Source organism: Ictalurus punctatus, chromosome 26, assembly GCF_001660625.3.
Source record: "Ictalurus punctatus breed USDA103 chromosome 26, Coco_2.0, whole genome shotgun sequence".
NCBI classification, from domain to species: domain Eukaryota; kingdom Metazoa; phylum Chordata; class Actinopteri; order Siluriformes; family Ictaluridae; genus Ictalurus; species Ictalurus punctatus.
The window spans coordinates 1,658,124-1,675,530 of NC_030441.2; the positions used below are offsets into that span (position 1 = coordinate 1,658,124).

The 17,407-nt window shown below is 38.6% G+C and overlaps 2 protein-coding genes and 1 long non-coding RNA gene across 4 annotated transcripts in view; 2 read left to right on the forward strand and 1 right to left on the reverse strand.

Annotated features, from left to right (window-relative positions):
* The window catches only part of LOC108258363 (interferon-induced protein 44), a 108,628-nt gene that overhangs the window by 13,078 nt on the left and 78,143 nt on the right, over positions 1-17,407 (forward strand). The gene's annotated exons all lie outside the window — the stretch shown is intronic.
* LOC128629199 (interferon-induced protein 44-like) overlaps positions 1-17,407 on the reverse strand; it is a 98,516-nt gene that overhangs the window by 7,080 nt on the left and 74,029 nt on the right. The window contains exon 2 of one of the 2 annotated variants that reach the window (XM_053676180.1): positions 1,483-1,707. In XM_053676180.1, the coding sequence (XP_053532155.1) occupies positions 1,483-1,567 (85 nt within the window). In that variant the 5' untranslated portion in view covers positions 1,568-1,707. Of the gene's footprint in view, positions 1-210; positions 919-1,482; positions 1,708-17,407 lie in introns of those variants that run through there. The other variant, XM_053676181.1, reaches the window with a different exon arrangement.
* Positions 15,295-17,407, forward strand: part of LOC128629215 (uncharacterized) — a 65,921-nt gene continuing 63,808 nt past the window's right edge. The window contains exon 1 of the long non-coding RNA XR_008393558.1: positions 15,295-15,360. This is a non-coding gene — a long non-coding RNA (uncharacterized LOC128629215). The remainder of the gene's footprint in view (positions 15,361-17,407) is intronic.

Below are 17,407 nucleotides of genomic sequence, written 5' to 3' on the forward strand. Positions count from 1 at the left end.
TATTTGTTTGTTTGTTTTCAGCACTCTACATAAACGATTGAGACTTTTGCATGGAATGAAAAGAAAAATTGAATTCCTTTGGTGCTATCAGGAGAAATCTTTCTTTAGAATTCGAAGATTTAAGCAAACCTCCAAAAGTGTACTTGTGAATTATATGTATAATTGTTCATTCCGTATTGGCACTATGAAAAAGTTAAAAGGCCCCCTTACCTTGGACGGTAGTACTGGTCTATAGACTTGTATATAGCTATAGTCAGTGACTTTGGGCTTTTTAAAGTCTGCATAAGACATGCCCACATTTGATAAATGGTTTCACTCTATGCATCAAGTTAATTTTTTAAAAAAGAAATATACACACATGGGACAAGAAAGAGGAAGATAGAGGAAGTCAAGTGCCCACATGATTTACTTCATGATTCTGAGATTTTGCTGCTGTCATGGAAATTCTGCCTTATGGAAATCACAACCTTAATATTCTCAACCTGTGTGTGTGTGTGTGTGTGTGTGTGTGTGTGTGTGTGTGTGTGTGTGTGTGTGTGTGTGTGTGTTTCTGTGCTAGGGATGTAGCTGCACACATATTCAAATTAAATAAGTAATACTTCTTAAATGAATACGAATGAAGTAAAACGTATGTGGACACCTGACCATAACACCCATACGGGGGGTTCCAGCATGACAGCGCCCCTGTTCACAAAGCGGCTCCATGACCAACCCAAGGACATTATGTTCCATACTAATACCTGTGGTTTTGTAATGGGGAGAAAGATTAACTCCCAGTGCAAGACTGGGAGTTCCAGAGGCATAAGATGTGTGATGTACAAGATGTAGTTATCTTGTTTTGTCAAATAAGGAGTTTTTTCTTTTTTTTAGCTGATATGGAAAAATAGCTGCTCACAAGGCACACAAATCGTAGCCACAACTACTACAGCGCAGCAATGGCATTTTTTTTTTAACCCACAACTGCACTGTAAAAAAAAAAAAAAAAAAAAAAAAAAAAAAACTTGAAATTTATGGTAAAAAACCAGCAGGTGTGGTTGCCAGAACTTTACCATAAAAAAATACGGTTTCAACATTTTATGTTGGATTGCACTTTGTCTACTGTATTTTCTAACAGTTCATAAGTGTCTAATTTAAAGATTTATGGTGTACTAATCAGGGACAAAAACTATCATTATAAAATTGTTTCCCAAAGGGCACAGGTGTTACACCACCGCCAGCAGAGGGCACTGCGCTGATGCTTCTGAGAGACTGAACTGCGCGAAGTGGTCATGTGACGTTTGTTTTGGTTTCTTTAACTTTTAAATTGTAATTTTAATAATGCTTTAAACAATGAGAGGCATTTAAGGTTAAGATTATTAAGAGTGTTTTTACACTAATTAACAAATATATTAAACTTGCAAACCTAAATCAAAAACTAATCCATAAAAGACCAAGACATCAATGTGGTCAAGCACTTGGACAAGCACTAACTTTTATCATTACCTTGACAACAGTCCTTGGGCCTTTTCTTGGCTTGACTTGGCCTTTTCTGTCTCTCAAGGACCTGCATTAATTCCTCAGGAAACATTTTCCATGGAATTCTGAAACTGTCAACAGAGTTCACAGTAGGAGGGGAGCCGGTGCTGGAGGATGAGCAGAAAGAACTCTGGGACAGGGAAGATGCTTGAGATGAATAGACTGGTTGCTTCAAGGGTTCTGAACTTTGTGCTGTAAAAAAATAATAAAGAAAAGAAAAAGCGTCAGTGATATGTACTTCGTTAGAACAGGTATAGTTAAACCGAAATTCATATTCGGTCATCATTTACTCACCCTCAGGTCATTCCAAATCAGGTATTTGTTTGGAATGACAAGAGGATGAGTAAGTAACTTTCATTTTCTGGTACTCAACAATTTCTTTAATTGTTGTTACCAATTTTACCCCACTGTTAAACAAAAACATAAAATGATCAATAACATTTTAGAATAAAGATGTGACAACATATTTGATATTTGATTTGTCCAACCATTAAGGTCTTTGTAATAGAAATAAATACATGGACTTACTGGTCTCCTTCACAGCCATAATAAATTTTCTGGCTTGAATGGGCCTCAGTACAGCAACCAGATCTGATTCCACAAGAAATTTTAAATCTTCTGGGGTCTCCACTCAAAGCAATTTTAAGGTGTCGTCAAGAGATTTTTTAGTTGTGACTGTGAGGTCAGGTAATACGGTAGCAATGGCACCGTTAATGTTGGGAATGCTCAGCTCTGATTCACCCATTTATGAAAAACAACCAAATAAGAATAATTAACATGAATAAAACATGTGTGGGAAAAAAAATAGAGCTTCAATGGAATTAGTAGTTTCTCATTCATCATATATGATGTTAAAGGATAGAAATCTGGCGGGACATTGATGCTCACACATTGCATTACTTTGTTCTGTTTTTTCCAATTCATGCAGACTGTACTCAGGAATGAGTTCTGCTACAAATTTTCTCAGTAGAAAATGAACAACGTCATCTTTTATCAGAATAAGTGCAAGTTCTCCAAACTCCATTGAGTCCACATTCTGTGTCATAAGGAACTGGCATTTTTTGTATAATGAACCCCTGTACATTACTTCTGTTGAGACTTTGGTGTTGTTCTCTGTGAAACCAAACTTTCTCACTGCATCTTTAACAGAATCATCATACTGCTCTGGGCAAAATGCTGTGCTGTCTTTCATGTGGAAAGTTAGATGGCACATTGATTCTTCTGATAGATAAGCCTGGAACATTTGATGACTTTCAGAGAGAGTGAGGCAGAGGTTTTTGAAATTCTTTAAGTTCCTAGCACATCCTTTAAAGTACCTGTGCTTACATTCAAAGTGCATTGTCCACAATCTGATCAGAGGGACAAACTTTAAAATCAGTGCAGGGTAGTGTCGCAAGTAATGATGCTTGGGTTTTAAAAAATCTTTTTCCTCAACACAACATTACAAGTGACATGTGATCTGTATTTGATCTTATACGAGGTGGTAAATTAGCCAGAGAAAGATACACAACTAGTATTTTGTGCTTGCGTTTGGGTTCACCACCTCAAAAGGATCTTCATATAGAATTAGTTTAAGACATGCTGGGTTTTGAAGGAAAAACTTGTTTTTGTATAGCTGACCATCACTGACATCATAAAACACATCTGCACATGCGTACGCTGTGCAACACACTTCTGCCATAGATCAGACTCCAATAAACATCTCAAAGTCTCCTTTAAAGGAACATAGTAGGCAAACCTCACTGACCTCGTGTCATCTCTACCCAAGTAAACCTTTACAGGTTCTGTGTATTTGAAGTTTAAAAAAAAAAAAAAAAGCCTGAGTTTTTGAATAAATGGTTCCCAGACAAATGGTGTATAGGTCAGATTCCTTCACAGCATCACATATTCTACCAGTGGCATCATCCATTAACAATAAATCATGTTTCAGAAGTACATTCAGTTTATTCAAAGTGTACATAGATCAGACTCCAATAAACATTTTAAATGATGTGAACAAGCACACACTGCACTGCACCGCTCTGTTAAACACCGAAATGGTGGCTTCATATCACGGACAGGAATTTTCAGACTTGCAAAGCCAACTACAAGCGCTGATTAGACATGTTTCTACCTCGTGAAAATAACGTGCATGGATTCTATTTATATTTCAAACCTGGCAATGCTAAGACAACTAAGTATTATTCACCAAACTATCCATATAACGTTTATCTTACATTATGTACCCCTGACTGATTCGGAGGTGGGCATGCTGCATTTTGAGTGGATGATGCGCAAGCGGCATCTTTTAAATTCTTGTGGAATTTGTCTTCTCATCTTGAAATATATCCCTGAGTGCAGAGACAAAAAGCTTCACTTTCAATATATTTTCTTTCAAACGAACATGTTTTCCACATTAAAAAGTGAGTTGTTTATAATCAGTGTAGGAAAGCTGTTTTTCAATGCAAGTCATTCTTAATCAACAGCATTTGTTGCATAATGTTGATTAGGACAAAACATTAGTTTAACTCATCTCTTATAATTTATATAAAAAATTATAAGCTTATAATTGTATGAAAGTATTTACATTAATCGGTTAATTAAAACATGTACTATTTAAGCTGTAAATTTGTTTAAATTGATTTTAAGGTTGTTTTAGGGTTTGTTGACATTGCGTCTTCATGGCAACAAAGCTGTAAAATTGATCATAACTACCCAGAAAAGGTCAGTAGCTGATTTTATGGCACGAAAATCATGTTAATGTACATTTGTTTATGTCCTGTGACTATAGAAACATGAGTATTTTAACATTTACAGATGCACTTCCATTGTAGGTGCTTCACTTTTCTGCATTTTTAAAGTGTTAGAATTTTTTTTTGTTTTTTTTTTGTGATACTCAACATTATACAACAAATGCTGTTGATTGTGCTAAACTTGTATTGAACCAGGAATATTCCTTTAAGTGCACACTGCATAGGAAACCAAATAAGTATGTGTAATAATAAGAAAATAATATAGCTGCAAGCAGCAATGATGGACCCAAGCACTACGGTGCCATCACCACCCTGTGGGTGTATGAAATCAATGCATAGTGAAGTGAGTGGTATAGAGCAGTGGTTATTAAAGTGTGGGCCGCCAGGGGGCGCCCAGGGGGCCTCAACAATTTGGTGTAAAAAATAGATAAATACATAATTTTCTCTTTCTCACTCTCAGACAACCACACACACACACACACACACACACACACACACACACACACACACACACACAATTCCTAATGTAATATAATGTAAAGATGTAATTATTCATTTAAAAAAGGGAGATATATTCAAAAGTCTGAATTAAAGTTTAAACTTTAATAAAAATTGGAATCAGTGATAAATGACTGTAATAAGAATTAAACACTGCAGAACATGCTGTTATAAGAAAATCATCTTCATATCATATTAGAATTCCTGTTTTAGTCTTATTGTAGATAATAAACTGTTCATCCTATTGTACAGATTTGCCTCAAGTAATCATTATGACAAAAGTGGATGAAATCTGCCCTCTGGTTAAAGATGACCTAAGAAAGGTCTACACCAGCAAGAAGATCACAGGAAAGGTAATAGTGTAATAAAATGGTGTATATTAGGATTGTAACTGATTACAATATTGGGATTGAACAGATATGTTCTCAATGAATGTAAATACTGATATGAACAGAAGGCACTTCTATTTATTTGGCTCTTTTTTTAATCAAATAGTGTTCAATATCACCATATTGGAATATTTACTTTCACACAGCACAAAGTAAAAGTAAATCTTCCTGGAAGTCATAAAGGCATTAAAATGAAATGGATCCCAGATTGATCTCACAGCAGCACTGTTTCTCCGCTTCGCAGTAGGTTCTGATAACGAGTCTAGTGAACTTCTGGAAAGTAACAAACCCCAAAAACTGAAGCAAATCTAATTATTAAATATTATTAGATGTTGCCGTCAACTATAAACAGCAAAAAGCTTGTCAGTGCATCTGTTTAAGGAGTTAAATAAAGTTCCGTTCTGCAACTTGCGATTTGTTATAATTGTTGTAGATTTGATAATTTATCAATTAAATGAATTATTCATTTTTGTTGTTTTTTATAAATATTTTCAGATGCAGGAGTGTAGTAATCTGCTGGGTATTCCACTGAGCAACATCTTCCCTGTGAAGAACTACCACGAGGAGGTGGACACGAGCGATGACGTGGATGTTCTGATCCTCAAGGCGCTCGATCAGATCGTGAATCTCACCAACGATGCCCTGGAAGACCAAAAACCTAGTGAGAAATCTGAGTGAAGGCTGATTTTGTTGTTCTTGTTGTTCTTTTCCAGCCCTACACCAGTGCAGAGTATTTATGACCGTGAAAAAACATGAAATTGTGTCTAAAGTACATTATTAAAGTAAAGCTAATTTATTCTACTGTAATCATAACTGGTTTGTGTTTCTGTCGCTGTCACGTTCCTACTGCACTCTGGACTTTTCATATTCCATTAAATTAATAAATATAATGATGTTTGGTCCTACTTCTTTTTTAAGATTTATACCATTACACTAAACATGTTTTGACAAATACAAATAACACAAACACAAGTAATGTACAATACTGTTTCATAGTTCATACATAAATATGCAGGACTAAAACATCCAAAGAACGAATCCTCTTTCATTAACTACCAAGGAACTCTGACTAACTACTCTCTCAGTAATTAGGGCTAGGCCTCGGGAAATAAACTTAAAGAACACCTCCAAAGAGGGGGAAACAAAGCGTTACACCACACTGGGCTTGAACCTGAGGCTGGAGGATTGAGAGACCAACATGCAGCGCAGTGAACTACCAACCCTTTACAAACAGACCATGGAGTGGGCCTAGCCAAACGCTCAAGAGGAGTAAACTGAAAATAAAAGGTCAGAGAGGACCGACTTACAAAGGAAATAAGTAAACAAGTTTTTTTTTAAAGCAAGGAACTGAAGAAAACCAGAGGAACCCCAAGAGACAAGGTCCAAGAGGTTTGGACTGATACAGCAAGAAAGTTTGAGAGACGAGAAACCCGAGAGATTTTATATAATGTTCAATCAACCTATAAGAAGCCCTTAAATAGGGGAGTCACAGGTGGAGCTGGTTTTCACTAATCACTGAGGAGCAGCTCTCTGTTTCCCTCTGTTGGTGGGCCAGGACCATGGCAACCTATCCCTTTCGTTATTTGAGTAGTTTACAATTAGCCAAGTATTAATTACTGATTTATTTCACATTTCTCTTGCAAAAATACAGCAAATAAACTTTATATATATATATATATATATATATATATATATATATATATATATATATATATATATATATATATATATATATAACAACTATTTGCGATTTTAAAAAATACTACGAGATGTACCATGATTAACAATTCAGTTTGTAGAATTTAATCTTAATAGTATTTACACCACAGTGGTACTGAATGCTTGTTTCTGATTGGTCAGAAGGTATTAATTCATTTTCTATACCAGGAGCTCTTACAGTAGCATTAGTAGATAAATCACAGCTTCATATTAATATGCTCATTTTAATAATTCACCTTTTCTATAGTAACAAACAGTAGGAAAGAAATACCCGGATGGCGTACTGCTTCCGGTGAAAACACCCCTCAGGCAAGGTGCAAAGATATCCTACCAGAGGTAAGTTACCTGACTCTGGTCTTGTATAGAGTTTTGGTACTTTACACCTCAGTTGTTAAAGATATTAAAATGTTCACATGACAAAGTTTCCTTTAAGCAAGGAATCTCCAGGGTCAGCACTTTTTAACAGTCAGTGTGATTTTGACTGAAGACTGATATGAAGACAGTGACTTGGGTAACATGACAATGTGCTTTATTTTTGTCTTACTAACATAAAAAAAGGTATTGACTGTTAATAGCTGCTAAGTGATACCAAGAACTTATCATGCTCACTGACCTTGATTACCTGCTGCAGCAAAACATATTAAAATGTTTTATATTAGATGTGTTTATGTGAATCAAATAACATGTTGTGTATTTGTGAATACATTTAATGATTACGTGAAATATCCATCCATCCATCCATCTTCTACCACTTACTAGTTTTCAGGATCACAGGGAACCTGGAGCATATCCCAGGAAGCATTGGGCACAAGGCGGGGTACATCCTGGACAGGGTGCCAGTCCATCGCAGGGCACAATCACATACACACTCACACAGCCATTCATACACTACGGACACTCTGGACACGCCAATCAGCCTACCATACATCTCTTTGGACTGGGGGAGGAAACTGGAGTACCCGGAGGAAACCCCCGCAGCACGGGGAGAACATGTAAACTCCGCACACACAGGGCCCCAACCAGCAGGACTTATGTGAAATATAATATAAAAATTTATAGAAATAAAATAGACCTGAGGTGAAGCTCTACTATTAAAACTACTGTCCAACAGAGGCTGATGTAACAGTGCACAATTATGGAGCTATTATGGGTGCTCCTGGGAGCTAAAGAGAAAATATTTGTGTGTTTTTGATCGAGAAAGACATGTAGATGCAAGAGGTTGAAGATCCAAATGGTTTCTAGAATGCAAAGCCACCGTCTTTATCTGTAATTGTTTTGTGCTCCAAATATTACATTCATATTTGTATTTAAATCAGAATTGGGCTTCCTTTCCATTCATAAATCAACTAACAATTTGCAGAATATAACCTGCGGAACTTTCTGGCGAGTTCTTCTATTTATAGTGTGACTGAAAAGTCAGGAAACAGAATACAGTATGTTGAGCAAAAGTGTCAATCTGAATATGATGAGCAACAATCTGCAAAATTACCAGGATGTCTCACACGTCAGTCTCGGTCACGCCTACTCGGTCCTCAGACCTTCAGTCTAGCTGATTTTAAAATCAGATAAATTAGCATGTTAGCTAAGTTTTTTTTGGTTGTGTATCTGTGGTTGTAAATTGTGCCTTGCTTTTTGTTCTGTTGCCATTAATTTCACAATTAAAACAGATTTCAAGTGCATTTTAATTACCTTTTGCAGCACAAAACATCTAAAATATTAGAGATGTCTGAATTAAACAACAGATCGCCTAATAAACTCTTCAGGAGTTAAAACTCTAATATAAGACATTAATATAAGGCCAGGACTACAATATAACATTTCAAATGATATCTTTCCACCGTTAATGTTTAAGAGTTTAACGCTGGAAAGATAATGTTTGAAATGTTAATGCTGGTCTAAATTACTTTCACTTTTAGTTTAGAGTAAATCATGTTCTTTCAAGGAGGAGTCTTATCAGGTAACAAACGTGTGTGTGTGTGTGTGTGTGTGTGTGTGTCTGTGTGTCATGCAGAGAGAAAGGGATCAAACAGGTAATGATCCAATATTATCAAACTGTGGATCTGTACATCTACCTAGAACTTCATACACGTTTAGAGTCGCATTCAGAGTTGAATATAGTGAAGAGTTGAAACTGAAATTGTGACTTTGTTCAATTTTGGACACAGTTAACTCTCAGCATCAAATAATGAATAAAAATAAAAGCTAAACTACAGTAAGGGCTGAAAGGTAAGTGCTATTGTATAATCCGTAAAATAATGAGAGTGAAAGCTGCATTGTTAAATTAAAGCAATGATTAAAGTCACGATTACATTCTGTTCATGAAATTGTCCAAACAGCCAATCATGTGGCAGCAGCATGATCACTCCGATCCAGGTGTTTAAGAGGCATAGTGAAGAAAGACCACACCCACTTCTGATTTACGGCTGAATACAAATACAGATATGAATATTTGCACACCGATACAAAACTAATACAGCTATAAATTACACCGTGGCATCGTTTCCTCTTTTGTTAGAGAAAATCTGTTCAGAGTTTTGTTATAGTGTCAAAAGTGACTGAAAGGCATTTTTGTGTATATACACATCATACATATATCAGTACTGTATATTAATCATGACCGTGTAAAGCCATACGTGACTTTTTTTTTACCTCAAGATTTTTGGAGACACACTTCCTGTGTGATGCTGACCACAATCCATTAAAGAAAGAAAAAAAAGAGAAAAAAGATGTCTTTATTTGTCACATTACAAATACGCTGAAATGACTATTTGTACATACGGTGAAATTATTTTCTTGGCATATCCTCGCTCGTTATGAAGTCGGGGTCAGAGTGCAGGGTCAGCCATGATACAGCAACCCTGGAGCAAAGAAGGTCGAGGGCCTTGCTCAACTCAAGGACCCAACAATGGCAGCATGCTGGGGCTTGAACCATCAATCTTCTAATCAGTAACCGTTGAGCCACTACTGACCAACTGATGCCCTTATATGTTCGATCCATCCATCCATCCATCCTCTATACCGCTTTATCCTTTTCAGGGTCACGGGGAAACCTGGAGCCTATCCCAGGGAGCATCGGGCACAAGGCGGGGTACACCCTGGACAGGGTCCCTTATATGATGTCACATGAAATTAACTGATATTATTTATATCACGCAGTTCCTCTTATCACATCAGTTTTGATCTTCACTTATCAGGATTGTCCCAATTCACCTGAAGTCACCCTGCACATTACCTTACAGGGCTCAATAATCTTGTTGTATAATTTTTTAACAAAGTTGATCATTAATATTATCCACTGACAGCTAGATGATTATCTACGGCCTTCTGTGTTTGTAAAATGCTGTTACTTTCCATTTGAATTGGAATTGAGGCCAAATGAGAGGCTACATGTCCATGTGTGTGTGTGTGTGTGCGTGTGTGCTAGAGTTCAAAAACTGAAGGTATAAAAGTGGGGACTGGGGAAGCTGCTCTAACAGTCGACCCAGTCAGAAGCTGTGAGTACATCTTTACAAATCTGTGAATTAACAAACAAAATGAAATTCTGAAATTGGAATTATTTTTATTTGTATGACTACACTGTTACGGCTCAGTCTAGGTTAGACCGTGCAGAGTAACCAGCTCGGGATTCAATGGAATTTGACCTTTAAATAAGGGAAGCCAGGAATAACAACACACCCAGGTTTGTGTTAAAAAGTAGTGGTATATTGTAACACACAAAATTATATACATATTACTGTACAAGGAACCAAACCAGGCGTAACTTCAGGGTGGGCCAAGGCCAAAATAATAGAAAAAAAAGAATTCTATTGTTAGGTAGCAATCTTACCTTAAAGGAAAATAAATAAAATACAAGGATGCTTCCCTAACTACCTAAGCAAAAAAAAAAGACAAAAGGACCCTCTCCCAAAAGAAATGGCAGCCACACCCCTATTGCCGGTGAACCAAGTGAACATGTATACAATGGTGGATAGAATAAACAAAAAGGGTACAGAGACAACCAAACTCAAAGTCAAAAACCAGAACAGCAGTCAGAATATAGCATAAAGCAGCACAATCAAACACAATCTCTAAACACCAACACATGTAACCACCTCCATCATCCCACACCATTCTCCCTCCTTTTCCTCTTTAAATATGGTTGTCATCCTGGGAGGCAGGAGAAAGGCAGGCTAGGGCAGGCTGGAAACTCTGGGAGGGAGTTCGACCTGCACACAAAATATGGCACAGCACACAAAAAACTTCCCATTCCAAAGATAGTGGGTTGTAACACACACACACACACACACACACACACACACACACACACATATATATTAGTTTAAAAACATCTGATGATCAGGGCCGATTATATCCTGTCAATCAAAAGAGGGCGGGAAAACACATGGATTTCGTGCTGTGTGTAAAGATGTCGTCTCTTGTGTGGAATGATGACAAATCTGCAGTTTGTAAACTCTGCAATGTCTGTCATCTCTGCACTAATAACGGAAGTAAATTTTACGACGGAGGAGTTTCAGTGTTGAGTCGATCCCCGCCCCCCTGAATTAAAAGGCCAGTACACGTTGAAAGATTTAAATGAAGACGAGTTGGCAAAAAAAGTATATATATTGTACATAAAAATATATTTGTAAAGTAGTATATCTCAATCAATGTTAATGAATTAATAACATTCAATAAGTGAAGAAATCTTACTTTAATCTTCAGAATTGAGCTCCTGTTAATGCGAGTAATGTGTTTTCTGTTCATGAGACCAGTTACCGTGAAATAACTTGCTGAAATGGACAGAATAAGGTTTTTATTTGCAATTCCTTCAGAATTCTTTTAAATTAATTATTATCAATTTAAAAGAAGGAACAGATGGCAGAACTATGGGTATCGGCCGATATCACTCTGAATAATCGCTTATCGGTATCGGCTGAGAAATTTAGTATCGGTGCATCTCTAATATATTATTATTATTTATAGCTTTTTTTTTTTTACTGGAACTAACAGTCAAAATCTACTTTTTCCCTTCAGCATTGTTCAACTGGATTCATTGAACTGAATAAAATGGGAGGGCCTGAGACTAAAATTCCTCCATATATTTCTCCTCCACCATCTCCATCACCACCTCCAGGAGTCTTAGTCTTATAATATTTAATCAGATGATGATATGTTAACCTTAATATTACATACTGATACTGTTTATTATTTACTCCCGATTTAGCCTAGTTATTAATGAATTTATTTTCCCAATTATGGGAGTTAATCTAGGAGTGAGAATGTGTAACGAACGAGTACGTGATGTGACTCGACAAAAATCATGGAGCACAGCATAAAATAAACATTAATATTGATGATAGTCAAGGCACACATGTAAAGGACATCACAGCCTTAAAGGGGTTTCTTGAGGAAGGATATAAAGCAGGGGTGTCCAAACTACGGCCCGCGGTCCAGTTTTTATTGGCCCGCGGCAAATTCTGAAAATATAATTGAATATGGCCCACACTAGAAGCTTGAGCTCGACTCTGTTGCACTTCTCAGTTTCAACACTAGATGGAGCCAGCCACGGAAACGGTGCTTCTCAACCGTTACCGCTACTAAACAAAATTAAGCAAAGAAAAACTTTTACCGCAAGTCACCATAAATGGCAGCACCCAGAAAATGAAAAATAGCAAGTGAGTGTAGAAGATTTCAAACACGGTGGGAAAATGAATATTTTTCAAAGAAATCAACGGAAAGTGTGTCTGTTTGATTTGCAATGAAGATGTTGCTGTGATGAAAGACTATAATGTCCGTCGGCACTATGAAACCAAACATCAGAGCTACACATCGTACACCGGTGCCGAACGAACACAGAAAGTCAAGCAAATGGCAGCTAGCCTGCAAGCTCAACAACAGTTTTTTTTTTCGGTGCCAAAAAAATACAGGAAAACGCCACAACAGCAAGCTATGAAGTCGCTAAACTTATTGCCCAGCACGGTAAACCGTTCTCAGACGGTGGTTTCATAAAGCAGTGCCTCATCAAAGTCGCAGAAATAATGTGCCCGGAGAAAGTGCAGGATTTCAACAACGTGAGCTTATCCAGAAATACAGTGGTGCGAAGAATCGAGGACTTGTCAGCTAACTGGAAACTTCAGCTGAGAGACAAAGCTTGTGCTTTTGATTTTTACTCGATAGCATGCGATGAGAGCACAGATGCTACAGACACTGCACAGCTGTTGATGATAATTTTTGTTGTACTGAGGAGCTGCTTGATAAAAGCCTAAAAGGCACAACGACGGGTAGAGATATTTTTGAAGCTGTGTCAGAGGTAGTTGAAAAGATGCGGCTTAAATGGGACAAGCTCTGTGGAGTAACAACGGATGGAGCTCCGCCCATGACGGGCGATCGTAAAGGAATGGCATCGATGGTGTGCGCCAAGGTAAAAGAGAGCGGAGGTGAGGCTTTTAGGATGCACTGTATAATCCACCAAGAAGCACTGTGTGCCAAGACTGTCCAGCTGGGCGATGTGATGAACACTGTTGTAAAAACTGTCAACATAATTCGAGCTAGAGGTCTGTACCACAGAGAATTTCAAGCTTTCCTTACTGAAGTGGATGCTGGATACGGGGATGTACTCTACCACTCTGAGGTGCGCTGGCTGAGCCGCGGCTATGTGCTGCAGCGGTTTTATTCGATGAGATCAGAAATCGATCGGTTTATGAAAGAAAAGGGCCGACCTCTTCATGAACCGAGTGACCCTCTGTGGCTAGCCAACCTGGCATCTTTAGTTGATCTTACTCATCATCTGAATACACTGAACAAGAACCTACAAGGCAAAGAACAGCTGGTGCCACACCTGTATGCGCACATGAAAGCCTTCTGTGTAAAGCTCCACCTGTCTGAGATGCAACTACGAAGCTGTAATGCTGCACACTTCCCTGTGCTGTCTGAAATCAAGTCTGCTTTTCCAAAGGCCGTCCTTTCTGATAAAAAGGGGAAATGTGTTTGTGATTACATCTCTCGTGACAGAATTCAACATGCGTTTCCAAGATTTTTCTGTCATTGAAAAACAAATCAAGCTGTTCTCGACCCCCTTCCTGGTGGATGCAGAAGAAGTGGAAGAGAGTCTGCAGTTAGAACTGATTGAAATGCAATGCGATGATTCTCTGAAGAGTCAACATCAGCTTCTCTCCCCCCTTGACTTCTATCAGAGTTTGGATAGTGCCAAGTTTCCTCTGATGAGACGCCACGCAAAAAGAATGATGAGCCTGTTCGGCTCAACATACATCTGTGAACAAGCATTTTCTCTGTTAAATCAGAACAAAAGCAGATTGAGAACCAGAATGGCTGATAGCCATCTCTGTGAAGTCCTTCATGTCTCAACCACCAAACTTTCTCCTGACATTTCAGCCATCCTTCAATCCAAAGGACAGCATCACTGCTCCCACTGAGTGCAACGTTCTTCACATTATAGGTGAGTTAGAAATAGACACACAGTTACGACACCTGTGCCACCTACAGGCCTGTTCGTTCCACTGCACGGGCAGTGCAGTTCCAGTTATTAACCTGACGCTTTGCAAACACACACAACTGACATTGTATTTAATTCATGCCACACTTTTTACTTTAATAATAAACAGTTCTTTATTCATTTTAAATTTTAAACCCTAAACTGTTTGTTCGTATTCATGTGTCAATATTTCACCTCTAGTGTGTGGCCCGGCCCTTTGTTTATTTTTCTGTATTTGGCCCTCACTAAAAAAAGTTTGGACACCCCTGATATAAAGTGAGGGGAACATTTTACTCTCAAAATATGAGACAAAACCGTTATTTTTAGCATTGTTACGGTATATAATGTTAATATATATGACGTTAGAATACTGTTCATGTAGTCAGTCTTTATAGTACAGCTGGAGTTCTGTAGTAACCTACACTGATTTTTGCACAGTAAAACATCTGTAATTTTTATTCTTTCACCAATTTGCAGTTTGCAAATTGCAAAACTTCTGATAAACCCTTCTGCCTGGTCAACATTATACCTGCAAACAAAGTGTCACTCATGGACCAAAAGCTTATTCAAAAGATGAAACGGATCCGTGAAAAGGCTTCAGAGTATAGTAAGTCCTGTTATTATAGTCAGAGGTAAAGCTGCAACAGAGTTTTCTGATCTTCAGGACAGAGGAGATTATGATTAGTGGTTTCTCAGGAACACGACAAGCTGTGATTTTTATCTTAACATCAGGGGAGAAAATAAAGAGAGAGACTCGTAAGAGAAACTGTTTATAGCTGCGAGAGCAGAAGCGATAACAGAAGATAACTTCTATCGTGGATGTTCCACAACACTGAATGCATCTAATTAATAAAACTTATTTAATAAAAATTGTAATCAGTGATAAATGACTGTGATAAGAATTAATCACTGCAGGTATTCATCCTATTGTACAGATTTGCCTCACGTAATCATCTTGACAAAAGAGGACGAAGCCTGCAAACTGGTTAAAGAGGACCTAAGAAAGGTCTACACCAGCAAGAAGATCAAAGAAAAGGTAATTGTGTAATTAAATGGTGTATATTAGTGTCACATTGTGGTGAACTTGCAACTGCAATACCCAGAATGCAGTGCCAACTACAAACATGGCCGACAAGAACTACACTTCCTGGCCATGCACGAACTCAAGTTCAAACAATGACGTGGATGTTCTGATCCTCAAGGCGCTCGAGCAGATCGTGAATCTCGCCAGTGATGCTCTGGAAGACCAAAACCTTAGTGAGAAATCTGAGTGAAGGCTTTTTTTTTGTTGTTGTTGTTCTTTTCCACCCCTACACCAGTGCAGAGTATTTAGGACAGTGAAAAGACATGAAATTGTGTCTAAAGTACATTATTAAAGTAAAGCTAATTTCTTCTACTGTAATCATAACTGGTTTGTGTTTCTGTCGCTGTCACGTTCCTACTGCACTCTGCACTTTTTATATTCCAATAAATTAATAAATATAATGATGTTTGGTCCTACTTATTTTTTAAGATTTATACCATTACACTAGACATGTTTTGACAGATACAAATAACACAAACACGAGTAATGTACAATACTTCATAGTTCATACATAAATATGCAGGACTAAAACATCCAAAGAACGAATCCTCTTTCATTAACTACCAAGGAACTCTGACTAACTACTCTCTCAGTAATTAGGGCTAGGCCTCGGGAAATGAACTTAAGGAAGAACACCTCACCACAAAGAGGGGGAAACAAAGGGTTACGCCACACTGGACTTGAACCTGAGGCTGGAGGATGGAGAGACCAACATGCAGCGCAGTGAACTACCAACCCTGCACAAACAGACCATGGAGTGGGCCTAGCCAAACGCTCACGAGGAGTAAACTGAAAATAAAAGGTCAGAGAGGACCGACTTACAAAGGAAATAAGTAAACAAGTTTTTTTTAAAGCAAGGAACTGGAGAAAACCAGAGAAACCCCAAGAGACAAGGTCCAAGAGGTTTGGTCTGACACAGCGAGAAAGCTGCAGAGAGACGGGAAACCTGAGAGATAAACTCGAGTGTGTTTACAAAATTACCGGCTTAGCCTCAATACAGCACTCAACAAGGAGAACTTCCTAGTTCTTCTTAGTTGTCCGTCGTGGCGACGAAGACCATTTTGTCATCAGAGATGAAGCATGCGTAGATGGCTGGTCAGGCCAATCTTTGCACGTAAAGTCCTAAGGCAGGTGGGACAGGGGATGGGGTGGACGTCTCCGGGAAGGTTGCTGGCACGGGTTTTTCTGGCTTGCCCCTTTCGTTCGGCTGCAGCTGTCCAATTTATCTCACACAGCAAAGAGCCCTTGTGGATGGAGGAGCACCAGGTGTCACGATCCAATGCAGTCTGTTCCCAGGAGGCAGGATTGATGTTAAACGCTTTCAGTGAGGCTTTAAGGGTATCTTTGAAGCGTTTCTTTTAGCCTTCTTGGCAGCGCTGACCTTGCTGGAGCTTGCCATAGAGGAGTATCTTTGGTAGACGTTGGTCTGTCACTCGTCCTGCCCAGCGTAGCTGGGTCGTCATCAAGATGGTGAAGATGCTTAGGAGGCCTGCTTGATTGAGAACCACAGTGTCTGGGACTTTGTTCTGCCACTTGATGCCAGGGATTTTCCTGAGACTTGTGGTGTGAAAATGGTTCAGTTTCCTGGCATGACGTTGGTACACTGTCCACGTTTCGCATGCATACAGCAGTGTGGGGAGCACAACTGCCCTGTACACTTTCAGCTCGGTCTGGATGGTGATGCCTCTTCGGTTCCAAACCTTGGCATACAATCTCCCGAAAGCTGAGCTGGCTCTCGCAATGTGGACGTTAACTTCGTCATCTATTGTGGCATTTTGTGACAACGTGCTGCCGAGGTGAACTTGGTCACTGTTTTCAGTCTCTGACCATTGACAGTGATGTTGGACTCTGTATAGGGCTTCCCTGGGCTGGCTGAAGCATGACCTCAGTCTTCTTGGTGCTGATGGAGAAGGAAGTTTGTGCAGACACTAGAAAACCTGTTAACGCTGCGTTGCATGTCTGTTTCTGTGCTATTGTTAAGGGCACGGTCATCAGCAAA